This window comes from Nelusetta ayraudi, unplaced genomic scaffold (assembly GCF_046127955.1).
Source record: "Nelusetta ayraudi isolate G7.1 ecotype Tasmania unplaced genomic scaffold, CSIRO-AGI_Nayr_v1 ptg000057l, whole genome shotgun sequence".
Taxonomy (NCBI): domain Eukaryota; kingdom Metazoa; phylum Chordata; class Actinopteri; order Tetraodontiformes; family Monacanthidae; genus Nelusetta; species Nelusetta ayraudi.
Genome location: NW_027466107.1, coordinates 1,744,346 through 1,761,278, shown reverse-complemented (window position 1 = coordinate 1,761,278; position 16,933 = coordinate 1,744,346). Strand labels below are relative to the sequence as shown.

The window sequence follows — 16,933 nt, the reverse complement described above, 5'->3', positions numbered from 1 at the left end:
ATTTGCAGTCTTCATTTAATACCTGCCTCTAGTTTAGCTTCAGAACGAACTGTTCTGTTAACTTGTTTGTTCAGAATTAGCGCCGTGTGTTTTCCAAGCCTAAGAATAAAACCTGCGTCTGCTGAGTTATTTCAGCTTTGTTTCGTGACGTCACAACTTTTGTTATTTTTCCCTTTTCTTCTTGACTTTCGCACCAGGTGGTTGATAGTCGTGTGAAAAGCTTTGTGTTCACTGCTGAGGGATAGCAGAGCGGTAAATGAAGCCGAAGGCAGACTCGCTCCGGCGGAGCTGCTGCCAGGCTGTTTCAGACCGAGGTGTTGCGTTACATCAGGTCTAATGAGGTATCAAATAGGCCCGAGGACCCTAAACGCTTGGTGACTAGTGCGACTCCAGCAGGAACAGCCGGCTCTGAACTACTTTCCCTCTTCTATTTACTCACTCGGAAATCTCTTGGCTTATTTGTTTTTCCTCCTTCCGACTTGTGTGCAAATATCTCATTTATGCTGTGTGACTTTTAATGCCTTTCTTTCTTTGCCTTGTGTGTGTTCTTTTGTTTGTCTCCCTGGTGTATGAAGATGAGTTTTCAGGTTAGTCAGGCGCCACATCCATCCCTACCTATTAAAAATGTAACAAAATAAAATGGATTTGTAGAATCTGAGCAAATGTTCAGTCTTCTGGGCAAGGGGGGGGGGATTTTTGAGGAGGGAGCCTGGAAATCGCACATTTCATTTCCGGGTTAGCCGTCAGCATCCACGATGAAACTGCTCTGCGCCACTCTTCCCTCTCCAGGCGTGCTGTTCCTGCAGTACGGCGACGAGACTCGCCGGGTGCACATCACCCACGAGCTGAGCAGCCTGGACACGCTGCACGCCCTCATCGTCCACATGTTCCCCCAGAAGCTGACGGCGGGCATGCTCAAGTCACCCAACACAGCCATCCTGATCAAGGACGAGGCGCGCAACGTCTTCTACGAGCTGGAGGACGTGCGCGACATCCAGGACCGCAGCATCATCAAGATCTACCGCAAGGAGCCCATCTACGCCTCCTTCCCCGCGGCGGCGCACCTGGCCAACGGAGACCTCAGGGTGAGCTGGAGACTCATGGCGGTGGCGGGGAACTGGGTGCATTAAAGGGACAGGTCGCCCAGTTTGAAGTTGCGCTCGTTTGTTAACTACGAGCTTCGCCGCTGCAGGTTCTGGTCAAGTTTTTTTTTTTTTTACCATCATGGAGTTTCACACATTGAAGCTCCTCCAACCAAAAGACGCCAAACTAAACACATTAATAATGTGTCTCTGTGAGTTTTTTTCTGCGCGTGAAATCCTAGGCTCGTTGCGGGGATTCGAAGATGAAGATCACACACAGACAAACGTGATGATGAGCTGTAAACGGGGTGAATTGGTAGTTTTCAGTAAACCAGCCCTGGAAAAGAAAACGCCCAATTTCTCAGCTCGTCCAGCTGCAGCTCGAAATAATCCCTCTTTTGAGACCTCCTCTGGCAACTTAATCATGTTTTTCATTTCATGGCAACTTTGCCTGAATGTATGCAGGTTTGCAATTTAACAGGTATTCCTGTTGGAGCCGGTATTTTTTTTTCTCCTTATCTTCAACTAGGCCATCTGTTGCTTCACAGGCACCAGAGAACAATGTTCCTTCCACGAAACGAGCATATTTTAACGTTCGGGGCTATTTCTGCTTCAGTGAAGATCAAGGTTGCCTCAGGGAGACCTTTTTTTATATACATATATAACACAAACACTGCTTACCATCTGCATTATTCACACAATAGTGATAATAGAACCGCTATTGGCCGTGGAAATTGGCATTGGAATAGCATCAATTATCCCAGGGTGGGTGAATGTGCATTTATTGTGCAGTAAGACTTTATTGTGTTTTCTTGTTCTGCTTATTCCCTCCCTTGCTCCTGAGTGAATGCATATGCACAGTTGTCATCCAAGTGGCCACTGAATATTGCACAATAAAGCAAAACACAGGAAGTGGGATGCACACTGAGATACTAAAGATTTCCTTCTACTTTGTCTTCAGCTGTTTATTCTGATTAAGTCTTGGTTCATTTTGAGTGTTTTCAGGAGTATCTGAGTCTTGGTTTGGATTGAAAGTGAAATTTGCAAAACCAAACAAAGAAACCTATTCCTTGCACTGTGTCCCGGCTGCAGAGGGACATGGTCTACTCCTCCCGGGACTCCTCCCCGACCCGCCGCCTCAACACCCTCCCCTCTTCTTCGGGCTCCGCCTCCTCCGGCTCTCCGTCCCGCTCGCGCCTCTCCTACAGCGGCGGCCGGCCCCCCTCCTTCGCCGGGTCCCACCCGCAGCTGGAGCAGCCCCGGCACCCCCACCACCCGGCCGCCGGCCACGGCGCCGGCCTGTCTCCCTCGCCCAGCGCCATCCTGGAGCGCCGCGACGTCAAGCCCGACGAGGAGGTCTCTGCCAAGAACCTGGCGCTGATGAAGAACGAGGGGCTGTACGCCGACCCCTACAGCCTGATGCACGAGGGCCGCCTCAGCATCGCCTCCACCCAGTCGCTGGCCACCATCGGCGACCCCTTTAACTTCCCCGTGACCACCGGCCTGTACCGCCGCGGCTCCGTGCGCTCGCTCAGCACCTACTCTGCGGCCGGCCTGCAGGGCGACCTGGACGACTCGCTCTACAAGCCCGGAGGTTCCCTCTACTCCGACACGTACTCGTCGGCCACGCTGGGAATGGGCTTCCGCATGCCGCCGTCGTCCCCGCAGAAGATCCCCGACATGCACATGAGGGAGCGCGACTCGTACTCGAGCTCGCCCAGCAGAGCCTCGCCGGTGAGGCAGAGCTTCCGCAAGGACTCGGCCTCCTCGTCCGTGTTCGTGGACAGCCCCAAGTCCAGGCCCAGCTCCGGCTCGGAGCCCCTGTGTCTGACCGCCGGGCCCGGGGAGGGCAGCAGGGCCACGTCCGGCTTCGGCTCCTCCCTGTCTGGACAAGACCCCGAGAGCAGCAGGTCGGTGTCACTGGGATTTTGGGGGAATTCTGCAAATTGAAGGTTTTATATGCACTTTTTAAAGGTCCCATGTTGTGCATAATTTCCTTTATCATGTTTATCCAACAATAACATGCATCTCCAGCCTGTTGGTTCCATCCCCTCACTTTCTCACTCCACTTCTCATGAGGTGTGTGCTAAAACCAAGAGTTGTGTGATTCGGGCCTCTGTGATGTCACATGGGGCTCTGTGTGTCTCTGTGGAAGGCTGTTAACAGAGGGCTAAATATGTTGGTTTGCATGTTTAAACGTATCCAGCTAATTACGGGAGTCGACCTCAGCGTTGTTTGCTCTTTCCAGGGACCACCGTCTGGAGCGCATGGAGGCCATGGAGAAGCAGATCGCCAGCCTCACCGGTCTGGTCCAGAGCGTGTTGACCAGAGCCCCAGACAGTGATAGCACGTAAGACCATCCATCACACGCCATTTACCCCCAAGGAAGTTCTTGACGCAGGTTCTGCTGTGACACAGTGGGTGTGGGAAGGGGGAGGGGCTGGGGCTCCACTATCGACAGCAGCAACAGCAGCAGCAGCAGCAGCGGCGGTGATGGTGGGCTATTATCAGAGCCATTATCAGCTCTGTAGCACACTGTTACTTAATGAGAGCAATAAACACAAGGTGAGGGCCGCGGAAGCATCGATTTATGCACTGATACAACAGGAAGTATTGGATAGTTTCTTCACCATCACACTTTGTTTTTCTAATCCTTCCGGGGTTTTTTTCTTGAAATGTTTTACTAAACGAGAGCTGTCTTGAATTGTTGAGGATGCGTGCTGTCAGCGTTAGCACTGTAATTGCCTTGCCCTGTGGCCGTTGATCCTCAGATGCGGCCTGCTGCGTCTCTGCATGATGGCGGGCTGCCCTCCGGACCAAGGGGCGGAGTTCTCACGGCCATTACCTTTCTCTTCCAGCGAGAAGACCGAAACCAACAGCGACGGCTCCGCCACTGGAAGTGAGTACAGCGGCGCGATCGTGAGCCGGAGCGGTTTGCACGCGAGGGAGGCCTCTCGTTGCCCACTGAGTCGATGCAGTAGAAGTCTCGGAAACAAGGCTTTTGGTTTTTGCGCATCGTGACCTTTTAGCTCGTGAACTCAAAGGTCCCATATTTTGCCAACGTCACTTTACCTGCGTTTCACCGGCACTCAGCTGTGGCAGTGAACTCCTCGTATATGAAAATAGTTCCTCTCCTCGCTTTTGCTTGGGCAGATTTTTTTTCTTTAATAGAATCTGTGTGCCCTTTGTGATGTCACAAAAGGCACCGATACCTCTTTTGGTTTCACCCTCTGAAGCCATCTCGTTTTTGTCCCCTTCCAAACATGTGGAAGTTCAAGCAGAGGTCCAGTTTTGGTAGGAGCCCAGCATTTTTGCAGGAGGCTGTAAACAGAGGGCTAAATGTGCCGTTTAGTCAAAAGACAATGAATCAATAAACATCGGATACTGAGTGGAATATGGGACCTTTAGAAAATACAAACCTCCAGACTGTACTGGCAGGTAACACCAGGAGATTGTCGAGGGTTTCATCACTCTGAAGCCTTTTCTTTCTCCACCTGTTGAAGTGGCTGAGTTCAGAATTTCCTGCACACTGCAACCTCCAACATGGAAGAGCCTTGTCATGTTTTTTTTTTTTTTTTTCTGTTTTCCCTTTGCTTTCAGCCTATTCAGGTGAAAGATTAGAAAAAGACACTTGGAACACCATGCCAAAACCAAACAAACAAACAAAGAAAAGCAAAAAAAAAAAAGCCCAACAGCTTGGAGCTGCTGAAAGGTGTGAAAGAAACACATCAAGCAGTAAACCAAGGAGACTGTCAACATGACCTTCTTGGCAGCGCTCTCACGCAAGCATGTTGTTTTCCAGCTCTTCCCCCGTCGTCGCTTCGCTGCTGCTTGGCTCCTGATTTCACTGTCACCCACAGAATATTTTCAGTGTTTCAAATTTGAAAGAGCTCCTGCATGCCAGGAGGCTCGGCTCACATCTTGCGACGCATTATGCTTCACCTCATTTATGAAAACGGCCTTCGCCGGTTGTCCGTGCAAGTCGGGTGTCATCCAGATGTCACCCCAAAGTCCGAAAAAGCCGCCGCGGGAGGCGTTATCTCCGGCGCGGTCGATAAAAACGATCATAACTCTGCGGAAGAAAGGAGTCCTTCTCTCCCCCTGGTTGTCTCTGGCGCCCGCTCATTAACTCCTCAGTAACTCCCTCACTCTTTCTACATTCCAGCTGGACGGCGGAAGAAGAAAGGTAGTTGCCATCTCCTTCTCTACCATCCCCTGTCTTTTATTTCTCCTGTCAGAACTCTTCTCCCATGGCCCCGCCCCCTCGCTCTCTCTGTTTGGGTGGACGGTGCTCATCCTCTCTCTGTTCTCCCCCCCTGGTTGGTTGGTTTCCTGCAGAGCCGACTAACTTTGTCTCTGTCTCCGTCTTTACTTTGAAAGAAGTTTCTGCGTTTTTTGTTTTTATTTTCCTTTGGAGATTTTATGAGGATTTTGTTTTGTGTTTGGTTTGTTTTTTCTTGTCAGAGGCACCCAGCTCGCCTTTGGTGTGTGTGTGTGTGTGTGTGTGTGTGCGTGCGTGCGTGCGTGCGTGCGTGCTGCAATGGCTGGGGGAATCAATTGCCATATTCACACAGCCTTGTGTTCAGATAAGAGCGTGGGTATCCCGCTGTGTGTATCCACTGAATGGACTAATTGCACTTCTATAAGGGACACTAATGGCTCGGGCTCACGTTTCCCCCAGTGGCCTATTAGAGTTCTGTGATTATGCAGCTTTTTTTTTTTTTTGCATCCACACACTGTCTCTATCTCAGTGTGTCCCCGGACTATAAGGTTTGAATCTGTGTGTGTGTGTGCGTGTGTGTGTGTGTGGATGTCTCGTCACCTGACTCCAAACTGGCACGGGTGAAAACTAACCTATTTGTTGCTCCCACTGACTGCCCCTCCCCCGCCTGCCCTTCCTCGTGTCGAGCCCTCATGTTGTCCTGCTCTGTGATTGGCAGCCAATACCCCATCAGCACCCCTAGCTCTGATGCCACCGCCGCCCTCTAATGCAGTGAGCAGCGTCAGCCGCTTGCAGATGCAGCTCCACCTCAACGGCCTGCAGCAGAACGCCACCGACCTGCGCAAGCAGCTCGGCCAGCTTCGCAAAACGCAGGTAGGACCGAGTTGAAGGCGGTTGACCGCGAACATGTTTTTTTTTTAAACATGTATATATTCATATATATAGTTTGAATCAGGCGGTGAGATACTGAGAATAATTTAGAAAATGGGAAAACCTTTGCCTCTTTCGCTCGCTCCGCTGTGCAGAATTTTCCCCAACCACACAGTTCCGGAAATTCAGCACACAAAAAGACAACACCCCCAGCCTGGTGTTTGGCTCCGCCTGCCCAGTTTGGTTTTTCGCCCCCTTCCAAACACGTGGAGGGTCCAACAAAACGTCAGCAAGCTAGAATAATAAAGGGCGGCTGTAAGCAGATGGCTAAATATTCAATCTCATGAAGATGGATATTTAATAGTGCTTGGCTGCTCCGTCAGTAATGGAGTGTAGTTAAAATGATTTCACACTTTCATTTAATGGGTTCGCCCTGCTGCCCGCTGCCGGTGCCAACGTGCCAGTTGGCTGTTTGAAAGCCAGTCAGCTGATCCATCAGAGATCCAGTTTTAGATTTACAGCCTGAGTTGGTGGACGTCTGGAGAAAAAAGAAAAGGTAAAAAGTAAAAGAGATCAAGAGATCAAGAGATCACCTTCAATCCTAACTAAGCGTTAGTCTTCCCAGCATGCCTTGGGAAACATGATGAGTGATTCAGCACTAAAAAAATCCTGAGTGTTTTTTTTTTTTCTTTTACCCGATTTCAAAATAAATTACCTTTTTCTCAACGCAAAAGGTGCGCCCACGCCTTTTTGATTAATAATTCACTCCGTTCTGCGTTTCATCACACACGTGAACGGCTCAGATGCTGATTTGACCCTCAACTCGGCGCTGCAGCTGCTGCGTCCTTCTGCCCTCTAAAGAGTCGAACACTAAACCGAGCCATCGGCGCGTCGAGACGAGACCGAAGCACTCGCTGCGTGCGGCAGGGGAGACAATCTTGGCATATTCCGCGATAAGAGGAGAGCTGAGCGGCTGGTAATGGGTGGGCGGAGCTTTTGGCCTTTTTCCTCCCCTGACAGCTGCCAATTTCTCGGAACTGCAGAAGAAGGCGTCAAACAGAGAGGCGAGCGGTGGCAGTCGTTGCCGTCGCCTGCCTGCTCCAGTGTGACCTCTCTGTCTGCTCGACCCGGATTGTTGTGCACCGCAATGACCGAAAGCTTAAATTTTACATGTGGCTCCTGAATTATAGAGCGGGTGAGCAACAGGGAAAATCAGCCGGGAGAGAGAGAGAGAGAGATAAGGGAGAGAGAGAGAGAGAGACAGAGAGAGAGACAGAAAGAGATGTCGCTGAGATTAAAACAAAAACAAAAAAAAATGCGGGCTAATTTTTTTATTCCCTAATATTTTAATATATTATAAATGTGTTTACATGCCGTGTGTGTGTTTGGGGTGCTGCGGGATACAGCCTGGTAGGTCATTTTAAATGATAATGATATTGTTGTCTCGCTCCAGAACATGATGCCGATGAATTATTAATCCTCCCTGCTTACCAGGTGCTTTCTTCCGAGGGAGTTGTATTACACGCAGTCGTCCTTTAAGATATTCCGATCGTAACGGCGCGAGGAAGCTCGAGCTTGTGCGTCCTCCCCACCTCTCTCCTCGGGGGCATTTCTGTGCACGACGGGGGAAATATTGCATGCATACGCCGCTGGATACACACCACAGTTTACCCCACGTACATGCTTGCATGTAGCAGGCTCAAAAAATACCAAGAAAACCAAAATAAATGAATAAACCGAGCACTGAACGGGGGAAGAAAGTCAAGGACAAGGTCAAAATGTGCTCTAATAAAACAGACGAGCTTGTAGGGTGAAATAAAAAAAGAGTCTCTCTGGTTGAGAAGCAGGAACATTTGCAGTTGCTGCACATCGGTGACTCCTGCAAGGCACTTTGTGATGCTGCTGCGGCTCAGAGAGCACATGACACGGCTTTAACCAGCGTCTCCCGTGAGGCGAACTGCAGAGCTTCTCCTCAGCCTAAAATAACTAAATAAAATAAAATGAAATAGGGCCTGCGGCCCAGAGAGCTAAGTGTCTCTGTCAGCAGCGCGGCAGCCATTTCTGACCGTCCACCCATCTGTCCGTCTGTCTGCTGTGTTTGTCTGCAGCTGGAGAACCAGGACTCCATGAGGTCCCTGCTGAAGCGGACGGAGGCGGAGCTGAACGTGCGCGTGGCCGACGCCCTGAGGAAGCTGGAGGACCCCCTGCAGAGGCAGCGCCTCCTGGTGGAGGAGGAGCGACTCAAGTACCTCAACGAGGAGGAGCTGATCATCCAGCAGCTGCAGTCAGTGACGCCGCTCACCGCCGCCACTCAGTCTGCACTCGCGACTGCTGCAGAAGGGGAATATTTATTTAAAAGTATCGTATAATTAGTTTAACTCGTGGCGGCGATCAGACGGATTCGTAACCGCAATTAATCCCGACACGAGACGAGATGCTTATTAAGATGTGAGGCTCTGCGACGGCCCTGCGACTAATTGGAGCAGGCGACAAGACCGGCAGCCGAGAGCTACCTGGAGATGTAATAATCAGATAAACTTTCCTCCGTTCTCCGTACGTGGGTGCGCTTCGCCGTGCTAATGATTCTCCGAGTTTTCTCTGTGAAGCGGCGGAAGAAGCTGTTGAATCAGTCAAAAAGCGACATTGCGAGCCGGCGAGGACTAATTGGTTGAACTGCCGGTTGCTCCCTGCTAATCAAGGCTGTGTGGTACAGCCTGGCTAATGGCCAATTATCTTTTTGAGCAATCACACGTGGCCCTCTGCAGATTTACTTGACACGAGTCCAAACTGGACAAAAATGATGATGTTTTTTTTTTTTTTTTGGACCAGCATTATCCCAACAAACCTCATGTTTGTGTGCTTCCTTCCCCTCTTGTCCTTGCATGAAAACTTTCAAATGTCGGCCCGCTGTCCAGAACTGTTTGAATAGCTGCCTGGGGTAGATTTGGAGACGGCCCATTGGCACAGATTCTTCCGCTCAAGGCTCAAAGGCATAATTGAGGGGGGGAAAAAAAGAAAATTAGAGAGGAAAAAGTCTGTCCAGAGTGTGTGGTGCTGAGCCTTCTGTCCCCTCCTGCCTCAGCGACCTGGAGAAGTCGGTGGAGGAGATCCAGAAGGAGACGTCCGTCAACCACAAGCTGGTGACGGTGCAGGAGCTGGAGGAGAAGTCGGCCGCTCTCAGGAAGCTGGGAGAAACACTCACCGCGCTGAAAAGTGAGTCACGCCGGCTCATCTGTTTATTATCATTTATTTATTTATTAACTCCCACTCCACATTTTGTGCATCGGCACTCAAACGAACAATTCAAACTGTCCCCTGCTCCGGCAGCTAGTTTGTGACACTCTGATTACTCACCCAACCGCTGATTGCCTTGTTGTCGAAGCCATTTAATCGCTCTCAGAGGAATATTTTCCTGCCTGACCACAAGCAGCAGCAGCAGCTGCAGTTCAACAGCGGTGGAATTCGTCCTCTCGTCCACCGTGCACAGTTGTTGTTTCTGGGTTGTTTTTTCTCAATTCAAGCGTCTCCTCTCCTCTCCTCTCCTCTCCCCTGCAGACCAGTTCCCGGGCCTGCAGAGTAAGATGCGGGTGGTGCTCAGGGTGGAGGTGGAGGCTGTCAAGTTCCTGAAGGAGGAGCCGCACAGGCTGGACGCCCTGTTGAAACGCTGCAAGAGCATCACCGAGACGCTCACCACCATGCGCAAGTACGACGTCGCGTTCTGCATGTCAGGCAACTGGACACGTGTTGCAGATGCTGAATGCGAGAAAAACAACAACTTTCAGGCTGCCGTAAATGTCCAAAATGAAGACTTTTGTCGGCATGTTGGAAAAGATTAAACCAAGGCAGCCTTGGAGGGCGGAGTTAACTGTTAATTATTAACTGGACACTTTGAAACGGTGGAAGGTTCTCAAGGTTTGTGCCAAACATTCCGAGAAGATTTTTTTTCCATTTTCTTATCAAGGTTGAACATTCAAAGAAATGCCCTTCAGCATCGAGTCGTATATCTCCCAATCGCTCCCACACACCTCACATTCTAGTTTAATTAATCCGACTGAAGTGAAGCAGCTCATCAATTTTCTAGTTTGTTATTTTTTCTTCTCGTCTCGTGGGAAGGAGAGGGTTTGAAAATGAGTCGGTATTGACGCAGGTTTTCTTCGCCCCTCTGTGTTTTGGGCATTTTTACATGTTTTTTTCCCTGGCGTTCAGCAGCAATTATCACGCTCAACCCATGAATTATTCACACCTCCAGTCCACTGAACATTCTGACGAGTTGATTCCTTCATATCTCGCCGCACCAGACAAGCCAAGGAGGGCGTGTGGAAGAAGCCGGACGAGTTCTCCACCTCCTCCTCCAAGCACAACGACGACCTGCGCAAGTTCTCCGACTTTGCCGACATCGCCACCAGCCCGCCGCTCGCCATCAACGACCTGGCCGGGACCAACAGCCTGTCCAACTGGAGCCCCCACGCCAGCCTGAGCCGCGGCCACGCCCACGGCAACCCCGGCGGCCAGCACAGGGACAATCATCCTCCGGTGCCCCACAAGGGCAAAGCCCTGGAGGAGCTGGAGCGCCGCACCGCCGCGGACAAGGCCTTGTCCGTGGAGGTCCGACTGGTAGGAAGACTGAACCTTTTAATCACTCGCGACATTCTTCGCTGCCTCGTCATCTGTCGTCTTCTGAGGTCGTGTTTGGTCCCCCCCCCCCTTCGTTCGCAGGCGGCCGAGCGCGACTGGGAGGAGAAGCGGGCCAGCCTGACGCAGTACAGCGCCCAGGACATCAACAGGCTGCTGGAGGAGACCCAGGCCGAGCTGATGAAGGCCATCCCCGACCTGGACTTTGCGGCCAAGCAGATCAAGCCCTCCGCCAACACGCCCTCTTCCCAGATGCACCAGGGTGGAGGCGGGACCCTGGAGCATCGCGTCAGCAAGCCCCAGCACAAGTTGTCGGCGAAGGAGGGAGGATCCAGGCGGGGCTCCGGTAAGCTGTCTGTGTTGAGGGTACTCAGTACTAGATTATTTGAAGTTTCTGATCCGAGACTCCAACGGAGCAGCCGTGTTTGTGTAGTTCTCCAAAAAAAACACTGTATTGATCTCCAGAAAACAGCGCTTTAACTTCAAATTCAGGTTGGAAGAGACTCTGAGGGCGGAGCTAACACCTGGCTGGGGGTGTTGTCTCTAACCTAAGGGAATTATTATTGAGTGATCACAACTCTTTATGACATCACAAAGGGGTGACTGTTAAAACTGTGATTATTTAGCACGCACATCCTGCAAAAAGGAGCAAGCAAAAGAAGAGAAACTTCTCCGACTGGTCCGAGAGTGGATTTTTCCGCCGCTGCCTCTAAAGCTGTGAAGCAGCCTCGGGTCCACCTCCTGGGGAAGCCCGCCATACATTTTTAAAAATAACCTGGTTTAAAGTAGCTCTTACGAGTCCCGCGCATTGTCCGTCTTCGCCAAATGTTCCCCGAACGGAAATAAAATATGAAGTCCGGATTCGCAACATGCATTATTGAAAAAAAACAGAGATGAGAAACAGAAAAGCGTTTAATCGCCAGTTGAAGCAGATTTCCGACTCGAGACACAACTGTGAAATCACAGTGAGGACGTTTGTCAAGCGCGACGCCTCTTCTCGACACGCCTCAGTCTTTTTTTTTCCTTCCTCCCCACAGACGAGCTCACAGTGCCGCGGTATCGCACGGAGAAACCCTCCAAGTCTCCGCCTCCTCCGCCGCCTCGACGCAGCTTCCCTTCCTCCCCGGGATTGACCTCCCGCAGCGGCGAGCCGCTCATCCCGGGAAAAAGCATCAAGGTGCGGCTGTAGGAACACACGCACGCACCATGACGCCGTTGCATAATTATTGCCATTGTTGCAACTTTTGACCCTAATTACACTTAACAGTAGTGATAATGATAAAATATTAGAACTCGTTTGTGTAATTGATTCCCTGTACGACCTTTTATTCTTCCCGGTTTGTCGGTGCAGAAGTCCGACTCGGAGGAGGTCGACGGCCCGAAGCCCCACGTGAAGCTGAGGAGGGCCATCTCTGAAAACCCTCGGCCCGCCTCCACGCCGCCCACCCTGGCCTCCGCAGACAAGGAGGACAGGGAGGAGGACAGAATCGCCGCCGAGCTGGAGGTAAGCGACGGCGCCGCCCGTTCCCACGTGATTCCTATCCGTGCGATTCGTTGCTCAACGACTCGGAAAAACTGCACCTTTTATTTTACTCTTTGTGTTCCTTTATTCCCTCTGATAACATTTATGTTACGACGCTGTCGCTCTGCCGCTGGCAGCAGATGCACTCGCTCGCCGCCGTTACCACATGTTCGAGCAGCAGGTGCCATATGTCGCCCCGGCCCCCAGCGCTGGGGAGGGGTGTTGGGGGGGCGGAGCCAGCAATCACACGCTGCTCACTCACACACATCATCACCCTGGGCTCACAGATCACAGCCCGACAGATGGACCCTGATGATGCTGCGACCCCAGTGTGTGCGACGCTCTCCCCCTGGAAAAACAAATTTAAAATCATTGGGGGAAAAAAAAACAAACTGTTTCACCGTCAACCCCTGCAGTTCACGCCAGCTGTTGAAAACCTCTCTTTCCCCCTCGACAGCTCTTTGAGAGAGCTCCACCCAGGCTAGCTTTCCCTTGTCCTGGTCCCGAGCCAGTTAGCCTCCAGCGCAGGAGCAGCGTGTCGCCCTGCAGGCCCGACCCGCTGCCCTCTGAGGCCGCCGAGGTAACGCTCTCACTCCGACCACCCCGAGTGCTGTGGATCACCCTGTCGCCCTGTCGCCCTGTCTGGCCCTCTTCTCATTTCCTCCTCAACTCTCAGTCACGTCCCACTCCTCTCTGCAAGCTGAGATCACTGTTTGAACATGCTGTGTGTCAATTCTTATTAAATGCATTCTGAGAATAGTTTTAAATCTGACTTTTCAAGCAGTACTTTATTTAAACAAAGCGCTCCCTTTTGATGCATCTGTGCATATATGCAAATCTATTTTGCGATATATTATTGAAAGTTTGATTTAACGCATCAGCTGAAGTGACACGCAGCCAAGTTTAATTTTAAACCCGCGGGTAAACTCTCCTCGTTCATAGGGGAGGCGCTCGTCCGCTGTCCCGCACATCGTGCTGACGGAGTGTCTGCCGGCTTCCTCGGAGGATCCTGCCAGAGACCTAACGAGCGAAGCTGGGAAACTGAGGCCGCAGCTCGATGGAGGCGGTCAAAACACCGTCCATCAGCCTCGGGTTTCAACAGGGAGGGGTTCATTCGACAGCTCTCTTTCCCGGCCGGGCCAGATTGGTTTTAAAGAGACTGACGGGTCGAAAGGGAAACTCGCCCTGCTGCTAACAGACTTCGAAGTCAGGGCGGTGCCTCTGCCGGAGGCCCAGGAGCTCTGCAGAACCGCTGGAGAAGTTCTGCAGACTCTGACCGTCTCGGCGCAGACGGAAAAATTCCCCGAGATCCAGCTGAGCCGCCGGCCTGCGGTGGTGCAGCTACAGGAGGAGCAGACGGTCGAGGAGGCCTACGGGCTGCTTCTCTCCCTGCTGGAGCCCTCAGGACCGGTTCCCAAGCCCAGGAGAGGGTCTTGCAGCGTGTCAGGGGGACAGCGGCGCTCCCTGGTGGAGGCCCTGAGGAGTGGGACAGAGACGGGGGAGAGAGTTCTGAAGCTCCAGAGCAACACTGAACCATCCAAGACGAACGGTGCGGCTAAAAGCGGCGGGTCATGTGACTCTGAGGAGGGTCCGTATTGGAGGAAATCAGGAGAAAACGTCCGAGGCAGCGCCTACAAGCGGCTGGACAGCTTGGAGGAGACCATCCGCGAGCTGGAGAAGACCCTGATGGAGATCGGCGGCCATTCCACGGTGGAGCAGCTCTACATTGAGACGCCCGCACCGCCACTGATGACCACCAGGGGGCCTGGGAAGCCGCCGGTCCCACCCAAGCCGTCCTCTCTGAGCCCTGTGTTCATCCAGGTTGATGCAGATCCACGCAGCATGTTGTGTTTGTTGTTATTCCTCCTTCACTGCTTCTCTCTGGGTGACTGCTGGAACTTCACTTTCAGGCTTCTGATGTCTGCCCCCCCCACCCCCCCGACCAAATCCATATCTAATTGCTTTTTTTTTAAAAAAATGAACAAAACAACAGAACTAAACAACAAGGAGTCGGACAGACAACAGATTTCCTCCCTACTTGTCTGCTGGGTGATTAGTGGGGGAGCCGCCGTCCCGCTGAGCTCTGGACTTATTAATCGCTTCTGCATCGATCTCTCACCCTCGGCAACACTTTGTGTTTTGCGCCTCCTGCCAAGTTTACACTGTTCCGTTACTCCAGCAGACAAGCGGTGCAAAACCTATGATTAGATGAGACAGGCCTTTCTAATTACCACTTTCTTTCTTGTCACCTCTGTGAAATTACCGTCTCTCTCCCCCGTTCGGTCTTGGCACCGAGCGTCTTTCCTCTCAGAGAATGTGACATTTGCAGACGATACATCGTTCGACGGCAGCGCTGCGTGTTAAACGATGCAGTGAGCCGATGATTTGTTTGCACACACAGAAATGTTGGCGTGGGAATTTTAAGGGGTTCACGGCGCCGGAGAACCATGATGCTTTTCATTTGTAGTTCAGACACCAACACTGCGGCTACTTGGAGTAAACACCGGGCCTGGCGATATATTTCCTGTCACCGCTTGCCACGCTCACACACACACACAGGCGCTTTTGTAAAATAACTCCACTTCTTCGGCTGCTGTGTGTGCAGTCACATGACCACACAGCCAGTGTGAAGAAAGGAAAGAATCGTATTGTTTTTTGCGCCGGTGCTTGTTTGAACACCAATTGTTTCTTTTTTCTCTGAGAGTGCGAGTAAGCTAGCATCAGTAGCAATGTGGATATCAGCATTAGCCGTATTTGCATTCGCCGCGTGTGTGTGTGTGTGTGTGTGTGTGTGTGTGTGTCTGTCTGAATGTGGCCTCTTGCGGTGACTTTCAGCCCTCTGATGTGAAGGCTGGGGAGTGCCCCCCGCAGGCCAGGCTGGTGATTACAGTACCCTCACCCATTATTACATCAGCCCCAACTTCTTCAACAATATTCATCATTTTAACACGACCCCCCCCCCCCCCCCCCCCGCCCCCCCGGTCCACCCCCGTCCACCCCCCTCTTACATATGTCCGGCACTCGTTTGTGCTCTCGTTCGAAATTTGCACCGACAACTGATCTGCTATTTTTTCAGGCTCTGTTATTTTTCTTTATTCTTGTTCGTTTTATTCTCTTTAGCACTTTTGTACATTTTCTTCCAGCAGCCCTCATCTATGTTGCGTTTCATGAGTATATGCATATACAAATTCAGCATGTCATCAAGAAAACATTCAGTTTTCTTTTGTGTCATGGTGATTTTCTGTTTTTTTTTTCCTCATTATTTTGTTTTCATTATTATTTTTTAATGATGGCACCCTGTGGAGTCGACTGTCGGCTGCTAGCTTCTTGATCTTTAAGCCTCACTGGACTGAGGGGAACTATCTCGCTCGCTGGTGTCGGCTCTGCGTGGACTTGAAGTGTTTCTGGGTTGTAAACTAGAGCTGCTAAAAAAAAGAAAGAAAACCAAAAGTATTGGATGTGATTCATTCCTTTCCGCTTCTTCTTCTGGCAGGGAGCGAACGGCTCCAGCAAGGCTCACAACTCGTCGGCCGCCTCCAAACTGAAGCACTTGCAGCAGAACAGCACAGACAAGAGCAAGAGCGGGAAGAGGGACGACTTCCTGAGCAGCCAGGGCCAGCAGCAGGTACCACCTCTTATTTTTAGCACTGTCACAGCGAATGCTTGCTTGATCACTCAGCGTCTGTGCAGGTGGGACTGCGCAGGGGTGCGTCCCAGACACGGCCGCTCGCCTGCTAACCACCAGAGGCCACAGCTGCAGAACAAACGGTTTTATAAAAAAGGACATTGGGGAAAAGATTCTTTTTATGTGTTGGGCTTGGTTTCTTTTTTTTTTTTTTGACCTCCCTCTCCAAGTGCTGGAATGACGGCACCTTGAGCTGATTTAGCTCCGTGGTGCCGCCACTTTCCATGCAGCGCCTCCGCATTTTGCACCGGATCAGGCATAAATTAGCGTCACTCTTGGCCTCCGCTCAGCCCTCTCCTTGAACCACGTCCCCACCCCCACTCTGCGGCTTTCATTTCACATCAAATTAAAATGCACCGCTATAAAATGTAAATGGCTCTCTTTGAGCAGGATTAATGGTTTTAAAACCAGTTTGGCCTTGGATAAATTATTTGGTAGCTGAAAATCTAAAGCTGTCTAATTAGGTTTGGGGTAAAGGAGGGGAAACTGAAACAACTTTATTTGGTCTTGTACTGAATTAATCAGCAGTGCAGACCGCTTGAACGGTCACGATTCTCCATATCTTACGTGTATATCGATTTTGGAAGTCTGCAACCGGCAGTCAAAGTGGCATTAAAACTTAAGCGACCGCATTTTCATTTCGGGAAAACTTGCCTCTTTTTTTTTTTTCCGCTTTAATTATTTTCAGCGCTCAGACGTTAATGGAAGCGGGGCGGCCACTGGACACGGCGGATGCTAGATAACCTCCGCAGGCCAGGAAATTGAACCGTTGAAGCGTGTCAGTCCGGCAAAGCCTGGGGAAGATTTGAACGCTGGCTGGAAGGATGGTGGGGGGCGGGGGGGAGGGGTGGAAATAAAAGCTTAATGTCAATGTAATTTGAAACGTAACAAGCGTGGCCATGTGAACATAAACGTTCCTG

General features: G+C 51.3%; 2 protein-coding genes across 10 annotated transcripts in view; one reads left to right on the top strand and one right to left on the bottom strand.

Moving 5' to 3' along the window:
- Window positions 1–16,933, bottom strand: part of retreg3 (reticulophagy regulator family member 3) — a 94,249-nt gene that overhangs the window by 38,676 nt on the left and 38,640 nt on the right. The window lies entirely within an intron of this gene.
- The window catches only part of srcin1a (SRC kinase signaling inhibitor 1a), a 35,830-nt gene that overhangs the window by 14,659 nt on the left and 4,238 nt on the right, over window positions 1–16,933 (top strand). For 6 of the 8 annotated variants that reach the window (XM_076038504.1, XM_076038509.1, XM_076038507.1 and 3 more), the window contains exons 4-19: window positions 790–1,085; window positions 2,175–2,992; window positions 3,331–3,432; window positions 3,854–3,981; window positions 5,248–5,268; window positions 6,023–6,177; window positions 8,283–8,458; window positions 9,257–9,387; window positions 9,730–9,877; window positions 10,473–10,788; window positions 10,891–11,152; window positions 11,844–11,983; window positions 12,158–12,310; window positions 12,786–12,908; window positions 13,271–14,149; window positions 15,822–15,953. In XM_076038504.1, the coding sequence (XP_075894619.1) occupies window positions 790–1,085; window positions 2,175–2,992; window positions 3,331–3,432; window positions 3,854–3,981; window positions 5,248–5,268; window positions 6,023–6,177; window positions 8,283–8,458; window positions 9,257–9,387; window positions 9,730–9,877; window positions 10,473–10,788; window positions 10,891–11,152; window positions 11,844–11,983; window positions 12,158–12,310; window positions 12,786–12,908; window positions 13,271–14,149; window positions 15,822–15,953 (3,980 nt within the window). Of the gene's footprint in view, window positions 1–149; window positions 588–789; window positions 1,086–2,174; window positions 2,993–3,330; window positions 3,433–3,853; window positions 3,982–5,247; window positions 5,269–6,022; window positions 6,178–8,282; window positions 8,459–9,256; window positions 9,388–9,729; window positions 9,878–10,472; window positions 10,789–10,890; window positions 11,153–11,843; window positions 11,984–12,157; window positions 12,311–12,785; window positions 12,909–13,270; window positions 14,150–15,821; window positions 15,954–16,933 lie in introns of those variants that run through there. The other 2 variants (XM_076038510.1, XM_076038512.1) reach the window with 2 other exon arrangements.